General features: G+C 34.5%; 1 protein-coding gene and 1 long non-coding RNA gene across 3 annotated transcripts; one reads left to right on the top strand and one right to left on the bottom strand.

The window, feature by feature from the left end:
- The first annotated feature begins 445 nt into the window (after nt 1-445).
- LOC143885034 (NAC domain-containing protein 7-like) lies at nt 446-7,450 on the top strand. The gene is made up of 4 exons (XM_077388985.1): nt 446-981; nt 4,184-4,368; nt 4,451-4,722; nt 6,434-7,450. Exons 2-4 carry the CDS (start codon nt 4,209-4,211, stop codon nt 7,034-7,036), a joined length of 1,035 nt encoding a protein of 344 aa, XP_077245100.1. The 5' UTR covers nt 446-981; nt 4,184-4,208; the 3' UTR covers nt 7,037-7,450.
- On the bottom strand, nt 6,020-9,943 carry LOC143885035 (uncharacterized). Of its 2 annotated transcripts, none has more exons than XR_013253117.1 (3): nt 9,760-9,943; nt 8,641-8,694; nt 6,020-7,419 (listed from the first exon to the last, which is right to left on the bottom strand). It is a non-coding gene; the product is annotated as an uncharacterized LOC143885035 (long non-coding RNA). The 2 variants fall into 2 exon arrangements; XR_013253119.1 differs by having other exon boundaries at nt 8,641-8,677.
- Between the last annotated feature and the right edge of the window lie 1,569 nt (nt 9,944-11,512).

Here is an 11,512-nt window from a genome sequence, read left to right as displayed (position 1 = left end):
AGGATGATTGTATAACCACCCAATCAATGAGTGGCTACAGGGTTATGTCTCATTTTATCACAATAACCTCTGGTGTAGTCTTGCCCCAATGGCTGCCGGTGGGGAGGGCATTTCTGGTATTTTACTAAAATATAATTTAGACATACTGAATATTAAATTTAATTGAAAAGCTAGGAGAGTGAAGGGAAGAAGTAGGGCCCACCAAGCTACCCATAAGGGACAGGGGGTAAAAAAATAATAAAAAGAATGAAAGGGTACTTGCCTTTTTAGTAGAGGCTGCTGAATTACGTCACCCCAAAAAAATCTCTCTCTCTCTCTCTCTTAATTCTTTTGTTTTGCTTCTATTCCACTTAGAAGGAGAGTGAGGCTTTTAAGAAAGGTGATGCTTTTTGCCGTTAACTCTAATGTTTTTCCGTTTAGTTATATATAAGCTCTGAATCTCCGTTACAGTTGCTTTCGCTTCCCCGCGCTTCCCGGCAAGCTCTGAGCTTCACATTCCCGCTTTTGGTCTCTTTCAGTGGCGGGAGTCGGTTGCCCGCCCTTTTTACCCTCCATTTTCCGCCAACTCTATCTCTCCTTTTTTCCCGCCAGAAAGCTTTTTCTGCAAGACAGCGAGGGATTGATATTTCAGATCAGATCGGAACAGAAAAAAGAGAGGGAGGGAGAGAGAGAAAAAAAAGTCTGTGTGCGTGTGATAATTAGGGTTTGCTCATTTTTCTGATTCGATCTCTCTATATAAAGCCATCTGTTGTCCGTTCTCCCATTCGCCAAAATCGCCTTCTAACAAATTTGTCTCTCCCTCCGACATTCTCCTCGGGATCCGATCCTCTCTCTTTTGACTCTTACACGTCAACCTCTACAAAGTCCGATCAGGGTTCGGTTCCCGAGGTTTCTTTTTGTGTCTTTGGTCATCGTTCTTCTTTTGGCCCTGAAAACCAAGAAGAAGAAAAAAAGGGAGAAGACAGTCGAATTCTCTGATCTGTGAGCTCTCTCTTTTCTTTCTTTCTTTCTAGACTTGGTTCATGTCATGTTAGATTTGAGCAATAATTCAATTCATATTTTTTTCATGTTGGTCTATTTTTTTCCCTCTAGTTCTCTGATCTATTAACTCTTTTTATTTATTTCTTTCTTTCTGGACTTGGGTTATATATGTTTGATTTGATTTGTGCATCATAATTCAATCCACATTTTTTCATGTTGGTTTCTTCTTTTTTACTTTTTCTCCTCTTAAACTATTTCCGTTATCTTTAACACTTGTTCTTGTAATTTTCATATAGTTTGCAGACAAAGTACCTTAAAAGTGATGTCTACTGATATTACTGGGCATGGCTTGGATAATGGGGCAAAAAAAAAAGAGCTAGATCTAGGTGTTGCTGCTTCCAGATTTACATTTTTTGCATTTTTTTATTAAACACATCACTTTCCAAAGCTTGTGACTGCTCATGAACACTTCCTTATATTTAGCATTGAATTTTTCCTAATTTTTTTTTCATTTATCCTTGTATAATTTGGGAAAGGTAGAGATTAAGTGATTCTGCAGTGCCAACAATAAAGAGAGTAATGCTTAAACTAATAGCATTCACATTTCATCCAAAAGTCCTCTGCATGAGATATAATTCTACATACAATCATATGTTCAATCATGAAAGGAAGTAAGATTTTTGATGTGGTGCCAAATATTAAACTAACATTCTTGTTATGACTTCTGTTATTCATGATATATCTGAGAATGATTAAAGTATAAAATTCAGACTAAGAAATGAAATGGTTAGATTTCAAGAGATTATAGAGGGATTCAAGAGGATATTTTAAGTGCTCGACGACAACATCATGGCATGTTTCATCGTTGGGTGTTAGATCAATTAACTTCTCTTGGTGGAAACAGTCATGTATATATCGATTTATAAATGAAAATTCTACTGGTTTGTCAATTGAAACAATTTCATGATTCACTTAAAAGAAAAACAAAGCAAAAAATTACACATGGAAATTATATGTGAACTATTTATTGCCCTTTAAATAATAATTGGTTCCACGGAACTTGTGAGGTAGTTTTGACTTTATGCTTAGATTATAGGTTATTTGTGGAAAAGATGTCAAATTTCATGATATCATAACAATTATGTAGAAGCTTGAATTATCAGTTGCCAATGAAATATAATTTTAAATATTTTCTAGAAACAATGATGTTATTTTCGAACTCATTTTATCTAGGTTATATAGGCAAGAAGGTTTCTACTTTCTATACAAGAAAGGAAGATAACAACAATAAAGGTTTGGAATCTTGCAACCTTATATTATGGTTCATGAATATTCAGGTCCTTGTGCTAGAGAAATAAAATCATACACGAATGAGCATTCTTACCTTGTTTGGGAATTATAGGCTTTTGTAGGTACATGATTGTACAGTCTTATATGCTAATGTTAATTGAAGAAAAGAGAAATGAATTTAATGTAGTCTATATTTAGATGTGGATTTAATGTAATGATTTAGTTATTCATGTCAATTCAAATAAAATACAAATCCTTAATTGATGTTGAACTTTGGTTCTTTTGAAGTAACTTGGTTGTCATTGAGACATCACTAGAATCATATGAGTTTCATATTGTTGATGTTCCATTTATTGAGATAATCATCTTTTCTTTCTTTCTTTTCATCAATTTAGAGTGATTCTTGTATAAAATGTAAATACCCTCTATCACTACAATCCAAATTTACATGCAAAATTTGCACAAAGTTATGCTCAAGTTTGCATATGCCGCTTATTATTACTTTATTTTCTAACCTTTTAATGATATGACAACGTTTCTCCCCATAAAAAATTGAGTGATGAGTTCTCAATAAATTTGAAATTTATTTTTTAGGCTGGACAAGGATTTAGAGAAATTGGTTTCATCATAAATGTTTTGAGTATGCGAGTAGCTATGTTCAAAGCTATTTACACACGTTTGTATTCAAACGAGTTCTCAATGAGTTTAAAAGTTATTTTTTAGGTTGGACAAGGATTTAGAGTAATTGGTTTAATCATAAATGTTTGAGTATGCGAGTAGTCAATTTCACGGACCACTTTTGCAGTAGAGAACATCCATATAAGCTCACTTTTTAGTAGATTTTTTCTTATTCATTTAATTCATTTGAGGTGTTGTGGCTGCTCTCTCCTGCAAAAGTCATCGTGAAATGGCTTTCCATGAAATTGCCTAGCAAATCCATTAATATATTTATTTTCACTTTTCTTTTTATTAAACACATTAAATGCTACCAAGTTTTTATTCTTCTAAATAAAGATTGTTATGAAACAAAAAATTTCTTAATAACTTTTATAGTTAGTGGTTTTGTTATCAATTTAGTAGGTATGTTGTAAATACCAATACTGACATAACGTGACTATATCAACCTCGTTTAGTATAGTAATTCATAATTCTTTAGTATTGACATCAATGCATACGTTCTTTCTCATGAAATTGTGTGAATAATAGCGAAATAAAATATATGAAGGGATTTTGTAGAATTAATTCATATACTTTTTTGGTTAGTGAGTAGAAGCTTGCAAATTTTTACATATAATAAAATATGTACAGATTGCTTATAGGGTTGATAAGGAAGGCCAGAGGGTTTGATTCTATTCTCTTTAAGGGATGATGAAAATAGCATAATTTTCAAATTAGCATCGCATCATTGGGTCATATATAACTCTTGGCACTCCTGCAACTCAAATCTAGAATCTTGAAAGAGAGATAATGAACTAAAACATTCAATGAATCTTTTATATTTCCATGGATGTTGAGTTTCATTTGGTCATAAAAGTAATGATATTGAGGAAACCAGTTGAACTGAACCTTTTTGTTTCATGTTTGAGCCAATATCGACGTTTTTCAATCATGCTTAATTTGTGACCCCTGATTGATACATAACAAATAATGTTCTCATCGATTTCATCTTTTCTTACTCCTTGACATCTAGCTTAACTTCGAGTTCTTAACTATTGAGGCTATTGGGAGTGAAACCCAACGCATTCATCAGTCTTCAATCTAATTCCACGTAACACACATGTATCATTGTTGAATTGTGGTTGTTATCGTCATTAGAAAAAAGGATATTCCTTCATTATGTGAATTTGTCTAAATGTTTTTTTATCATTATTCAAATTTTAAATGCTAATGGTGTATATAAAATGAATTGCAGGTGTTGATTTCTTCATTGGGAGAATATGAATACATTTTCCCATGTTCCTCCAGGTTTTAGATTTCATCCTACAGATGAAGAACTTGTCGATTACTACCTTAGAAAGAAAGTTGCTTCAAGAAGGATTGACCTAGATGTCATTAAAGATATTGATTTGTATAAAATTGAGCCGTGGGATCTCCAAGGTAACACTCACATATTTTACTTTTCAACTAATCCATATTACTTTGTTATTTTTAGTAATGATACATCTATACACTTGAGCAGAAAAATGTAGGATAGGAACGGAAGAGCAGAGTGAATGGTACTTCTTTAGCCATAAAGACAAGAAATATCCAACTGGAACCCGCACAAATAGGGCCACAACAGCAGGGTTTTGGAAAGCAACAGGAAGAGATAAGGCCATTTACTCTAAGCATAATTTAATTGGCATGAGGAAGACCTTAGTCTTTTACAAAGGACGAGCCCCAAATGGACAGAAGTCAGATTGGATAATGCATGAGTATCGACTAGAAACAAATGAAAATGGGACTCCTCAGGCAAGTATATTTAGTTTGTTCCCCAATCGCTATTTTCTCTCTCTCTCTCTCTCTCTCTCTCTCTCTCTCTCTCTCTCTCTCTCTCTCTGTCTCTTTGTTTAGTGGGTAAGAAATATACTTTATTCAGCAATAGTTAACTTGAAGAAATCTTGTCACTAATATGCCCCCTCTCTTCCTCACAAACATTGTGGAAGTGGGAATTTCTTATGCTTCTTGTGTTTGTAACTTAGTAATTGCATATCAAGTCTAATTGATTTATGCTCTCTTCAATTTTTTTTTTGTCAATGAGTTTATTAATATTTATTTTACAAACACAAAGTGAAGCAAGACTAGAATATTTTCACACTTACGTAGAGAATTATCATTTGCTCTCAGTGTAAAGTAATGTCTCATCCAAAGTTAATTTAGCCTTTGCATAGAATCTTTATGTCAAATTCCATCCACACTAGGATCAAGCATAAGCAAGTCATTCAATATTTTCACAAGAATTCTGTGTTCAAAATCTTAAGCATGAACATCCTGGCTTGCTTCATCACTTTTGAGTCACATTGATGTAAGTAGTATATTACAATATTTTGGAGAGTTGTAATCTTGTGCTCTGATATAATTGATGCCGCACTCCATATTTCTGCTCCTATATATATATATATATATATATATATATAAATCTTTTGTCCTCCAAGCCACACAAATATAACATCCTTTATTCTATTCCATGGGTCTGTTTGGCACATTCATCAGTAGATTTCACTAGGCTAACTATAACTAAGAAAATATACAATTTGGAATTTCATTGCAGTTACTTATATATTAGAGTATGATTTGGCACAGAATATAAACTGTTTAATTTCCCATTACGGGCCTTTGGTATTTGCTTCCATCAATATTGCTATTAACTACTTTGTATTTAAATATTTTTTTTTTGGTGGACAATTACCAAGTTTTGTTCTTTTATTATGCTTTTTGACGTTAATTCAAGGTAAAGGAGTGCGAATTATTCCACAGGAGGTGCTAATTTATTTGAATTTAAATAAATTTGTTTCCATTTGATCTGAAAAAAAAGAAGACTAAAAATAGTCTTTCTTCTGGTCTCAACCTAAATGATCCAAGGGATATCACATGCAAACACCCTCAAAATGTATATCTTAGAAATCTCTATAGTTTAATTATAGACATTGATGAATGAGGTCTGAAACTTTGGGATTTGTGATCCATTGCAGTTAGGTTCATTACAACAAGAGGTAGATAATTAAAGTGCAAATTGAAGAAAGAATAACTTTACAGTTTACACATTTAATTCATCTCACCATTGTTCTATTACTTGTGGTTGGTATTTGAGAGGGATTCCTTCGTAACTATTATAGAAAACATTCTCTTAATTAGGCCGTGTACTTCTATGTGTTCACTTTCTAGCCGTTGATATGTTTCCTTGTTTGAAAAATAGAGAGAAAAAATGGTGACAGTGATAGAATTGATTTCTTCAAATTCTTGAGACCTCAATGACATAAAGTATTTTTTATATCTGTGCAATTTTAAAAAGATATATATAGTTAAAAAGATGTGGGCTATTTCCTTTTTATGGATGAAAATTGGTTGATACAACTATTGGTTGCCAGAGTTCAATGGATTATTGTTGTATGTCCTGATTCTTTTAGTCATACCTTATTTTTTTTCAAAGTGCTAACAAGATCTTTATCTAATTTTTGTGCAGGAAGAGGGCTGGGTAGTGTGTAGGGTGTTCAAGAAGCGAATAACAGCATTACAAAAAGCAAGTGAGCATGATTCGCCATGCTGGTATGACGAACAAGTGTCCTTCATGCCGGACCTCGATTCACCGAAACGGATAGCACAGACTGATATGGCATACCACCACCCATATTCCTTTAAGCAAGAGCTTGAGTTGAATTACCACATGCCCCATGATCCTTTTCTCCAACTCCCTCAATTAGAGAGCCCCAAACTTCCATATTCTGCATCCACTGCAAGCTGCAGTTCAATTACTGCATATGCCCTTGACGTCAATCGTGGACAAATGCACCAATGTCATCAACATCAGATGAATTCAATACACAATAACACCAATTCAGAGCAAGCAGTGGACCAAGTGACTGATTGGCGGGTTCTCGACAAGTTTGTTGCCTCTCAACTAAGCCATGAGGATGCTCCAAAAGAACCCAACTACTCAAATGCACCCAATGTCTTTCACGTTTCAGACCACATGAATCTCCTCATTGCGCAGTCTGAAAAGTCAGAAGCAGCACAGCAATATGGGTCCACATCCACCTCCAGCTGCCAAATTGATCTATGGAAGTGAAACCCTTTAAAAATTCCTCAGTAAATACTGATCATAGGAAGTGCATTTTAAAGAATAGAAAAGAAAGTCATGATTCAGACTCATGTACATAATAAACTAAAAACCTTAGTTGTTGGGCTGCTTTGTACCCTCTGTAATATTGATTGATACCACCCAACTGGTTAGGCCAAGACTACTAAATAAGATAAGGTATTAGATGAATGGTGCAGCCGAGAGTTGTTGTAACTGACTCGGTGAGTGTTGAATGTATTACACTTGGTGGCAGCTCTGTCTGCATGTAATGGGTAATGGGCTCTATTATGTTGCCCATCCTTTAACAGCCATGCTTGCTGTTGATAGAATTGTCAATCTGCTGGATTTGCAGATGTCTTTGCTTGTTCTACCTGAAATAGCATTAGAATTATAAGTTTCCTACTTCTTAGATGTGTATACTATTGTTTTTTCTTTGTTGGATGCATTTGTACTTTGCTAAATATAAATGCCTTGAGCTTTCTTCATAGCTTAGTAGAAAAAAGAATTTGAAATGATCTTGTTTCCATTAAGATTAGCACCATACACAAACAAAGAAGCAATGACAGGGCCCTGACTTCATATATGGTCTACAACTCAAGAAAATTTGTAGTTAAGATGGCCAAAGAATCACAAGCATCATGCCCACGTACACGTTTTCATAAAAATAAATATGTAAATTCTAGAGTAGGAGTAGATGCCTCAGGACCTCTTTGGATGCCACAAAAATTGTTCCTTACTTGAAAACAAGATTATTTTGATTTAATCTTATTTTCAAATGGGAAATTATAATTTCCATTGTTATTATAGCCATTTGTGGCAAACAATCATATTATGTTCAAAACCATTTGCACATAAAATTATAAATAATGTTCAGAAGTACCCAAAGAGGCCCTTACTGTCTAAAAATGCATAGGTTTTCTACACCAATATATACTAAAAAATAACAAATGGAAGTCGGAAATCTTTCCTAATAATGGTAATGAAACTGTGTTGCAGAGTGAAGGGTGGAGTTGTCTGTATTACACTCCGTCCTTAAAGGTAGACTGCGAAGGTTTTAAATAATTTGAAACATTGAATAAAATGTGAGGAATTTTGGCCACCTTTTCGCACCCTGAAATTTTGCTCGATGAAAATACCATGATCACCTTAAAAATGGGCTCTCTCCTAACATGTGTTTAATATGATACATTTAAGCAAGGTCTAATCAATTACAGAACCAAATTTCTCCAATCTGTTAAAGAAAACCCGATCGAAAGAGTATAAAAGAGCACGGGAGGAGTTTGAAGTTTTTTATTAGCTTATATAGTTAATTATACCCCGGAGCTGCAACAAGCGAGGGAACTCATTTGAATTATGTAATTAAGTGAATGCTCTGACTTTAAGATTGACCCACAAAAATTAGAATAGATTCTATTTCCTATTACGAAAAATGTTACATATCTGCAAAAGCCCAATTATTTCTCTTCTTCTGCAAAAGCCCAATTATTATTTTTTTCTTAGGTAAATCTGAAATCATTCACGCCATTAAAAACAGAAATAATTCATTTGAAAAAAATCATAAGGAAAAAGTGCATCAACAAATCATCGCTCACCTTATAACAGCTTCTCCATTTGTTATGACTGCTCCTCCTGTGGATGAATAAGCTCTTTTGATACACAGCTATTCTATGGTTAGATTTTAAGACAACATACCATGATTCACTCATTAAAATGAAAACTGATAACTAACAAATGCTTGTATGCTCACTATTTTGGCTAAGATAAGTATGTTTGAAGTTTACAAAAAAAGAAAATAATTTTGACAAGAGAATTCATATTTGCTCATCCATGTTTCGACAATGAGATGAACCCACCTTGTTTTAAATTTTTTAACCACCCGTCAAATGCTATTACAATTCCCAAAAATCTCTCAGCGGCCAATCAGAGAAGTCTAAACCAAGTTGAATAGTTCCATTTTCACAATATGGTCACGCAGATATCAATAGCCTTCTGTTAATTTTAAAAATAAAAATAATATTTTGGAAAAGGGAAGTGATATATTCGCCCATTTTCCTACTTGGGACAACCCCTCTATTGTATTTATGACTGATCTTTTACACTAGAGGAAGCTGTCCCAAGTAAAATAAAAGGGCAGATATATCATTTACCTTCGGAAAAACCCTACACTGCAGTCATCACTTGCAAACGCGTTATGATTGCATGCAAGTTCGCGTGTTCACCCCATCTTCCCAGGCAGCTCATTTTCCTTTTCTGTTGTCACAAATTCCTCTGATCCATACAATCAAGTGATATTCCTATTCCTAATATTGTAACTAACAATCAAGAGAACACATTCATGTACAGCTATATATGCACAGTTGTAATCTATGGAAAAAATATACAAAGAATTCCCAGTAAGATACATTGAAGAAAAACACCAACTGGTAAGATGAACTCTTCCCTTATCCCCGAAAAGATTGGAAGCAATTTATGTATCTTCCCGGTCAAGAAAAAACTAGCAAATAGAAGGTTAATTTATGGGAATAAATCATCAAGATATGAAAGCGAGAGAAAAAAAAAGTCTGTAGAAGTAGGCCCTATTGAAGAACTAGAAGAAGCAGATATATTACTACAAGTAAGCTTGTTTCATTGAAGAAGCTATTCCCATTCCATAGATGCACATGAAAGTAAGAAAAACTACAGCAAGTTTGTGGCTTCCAAGTTCAACTTACTATGAAAAATCATGAGTTGCCTACCATAAACCATTCCATTTCTCCACTTCGCAGAAAGAAAAACCAATCAAGCAACATGTATGGCTGCAAAAACACCTTCACATTTTATTTATATGCCAACTAATAGGTGAAGGAGAGAACTTGGGTAGTCAAGAGAGGAAGACCCTTTTTAATCAATGAAAATTTCCAAACGACAAACTCATTTGGCGTGGTTCCATGAACCCATATATCATCATCCCACTGTCTTTGAAGACTGCAGAGAGAGAAAGAGAGGTGTGGAATCCTAGGAAAAAGGTGTTAGGGTTTCCAAGTTCTTTTTATTTTGGCTTGGACTTTTCCTTCTCTTTTATTTTATTCCTTTCAATAAGTAGGTCTTCTGACTAAGAAGTCCTTTTAGGTTCCTACAATCAAAGCGTCGGTCACTGAACTGGCAAGTCAAAAACAGCCATACGCATGAAAGAAGGCTTGGGGTTGAATAATTAGGGTTTCTTTCTAATCGTTGTTTGTAGTGGAAGATAACATCATTCTAGAGTGACCTTCTCATGTGACCACATCATGCTTCTACTCCAAGTCAAACATCACCATATTCTCCAGATAAGCCGGCCATAACTGTTTTCTCATCAATTTTTTCTCGGTAATCTTATTTATCACGATATCCTTGGGATAAGAGATTTTTACACTCTTTATTTTTTTTTTTTCCTTTTTCGCCCTACTAAATCGGCTTCATTTAAAAAGAGAAAATTTAGTGGGCCATGTCTAATCTGTTTTAGTGGGGTAGGAATGATACAACTATCATATGTACACCAGTTACAAATCGTATATACATCTCAAGGGGCATCTTTGTAATCAAGGGGCATGTTCTTCAACGCTTCTCTTTCTTTGATACTTAGACCGGTGAAAGGCGGAAGGAAATCTAGAATTCATCTCAATGCGTTTCTCATGAGATTGTCTATCGCTTCTCCGTTTCTCATTTTTCTCTGTAATTTTTTATTTGTTTTTATCACTTCAGTTTTCACTTCCTAAATTTGTTTCCTAGTAACTATGATCTCATGTATCTCTCCACTTGAAGCCATACTAAGTTGTATATAATTTCTGCAAATCTTACTGATTTCCTAGAATTAAAAACCATAATCCTAGTTCCAAAAAATGTAAAACTGCTTAATGAAACACATCAATGTTTTAGGAAAGTGATATATTTGCCCCTTTTCTTCCTCAGACCATACCCTCTAGTACTGTATTTATTACTACTCTTTTTACACCACTAGGGGTAGGGGTGGCAAAATTGGCCGAACCGAACCGGAACCGAGCCTAAACCGAACCGAAAATTCGGTTTCGGTTTGGTTAAACCAAACCGATTCAAATTTCGGTTTGGTTCGGTTTGGGGATCAAACCGAACCGAAACCGAATGTTTCCAATTATTATGAGTAAGGGGTGGCAAAATTGGCGGAACCGAACCGAAACCGAACCGAAAATTCAGTTTTGGCCGATTCAAATTTCGGTTCGGTTCGGTTTGGGGGTCGAACCGAACCATTGCCACCCCTAACTAGGGGGTAGCCCAGGTAAGAAAAAGGAGCGAATATATCATTTCCAATGTTTTATTATCTTATTTAAAAAAGGGATTCAAATCTAAATGAAAAAATACAGAAGCACCGTCGATAAGGATTATGGAACATAAATTGAAGGTCATGATAAACTATTCCAAGAGATTCACTGTTAAAGATAGTCGCACCACCTGAACATCCTAACATTTGTG

Source organism: Tasmannia lanceolata, unplaced genomic scaffold (genome assembly GCF_043159265.1).
Source record: "Tasmannia lanceolata isolate RefF3 unplaced genomic scaffold, GAP_Taslan_0.1 ptg000008l, whole genome shotgun sequence".
Taxonomy (NCBI): Eukaryota; Viridiplantae; Streptophyta; class Magnoliopsida; order Canellales; family Winteraceae; genus Tasmannia; species Tasmannia lanceolata.
Note: the sequence above shows the minus strand (reverse complement) of the source record. Positions and strands in the feature narration are given on the sequence as shown.

What these genes read in the sequence shown, in the direction of transcription:
- LOC143885034 (XM_077388985.1), top strand. Translation starts at nt 4,209, where the DNA reads ATGAATACATTTTCCCATGTTCCTCCAGGTTTTAGATTTCATCCTACA. An exon ending in TGAGCCGTGGGATCTCCAAG is followed by an intron (nt 4,369 to 4,450) that starts GTAACACTCACA and finishes ACACTTGAGCAG; the next exon opens with AAAAATGTAGGATAGGAACG. An exon ending in ATGAAAATGGGACTCCTCAG is followed by an intron (nt 4,723 to 6,433) that starts GCAAGTATATTT and finishes ATTTTTGTGCAG; the next exon opens with GAAGAGGGCTGGGTAGTGTG.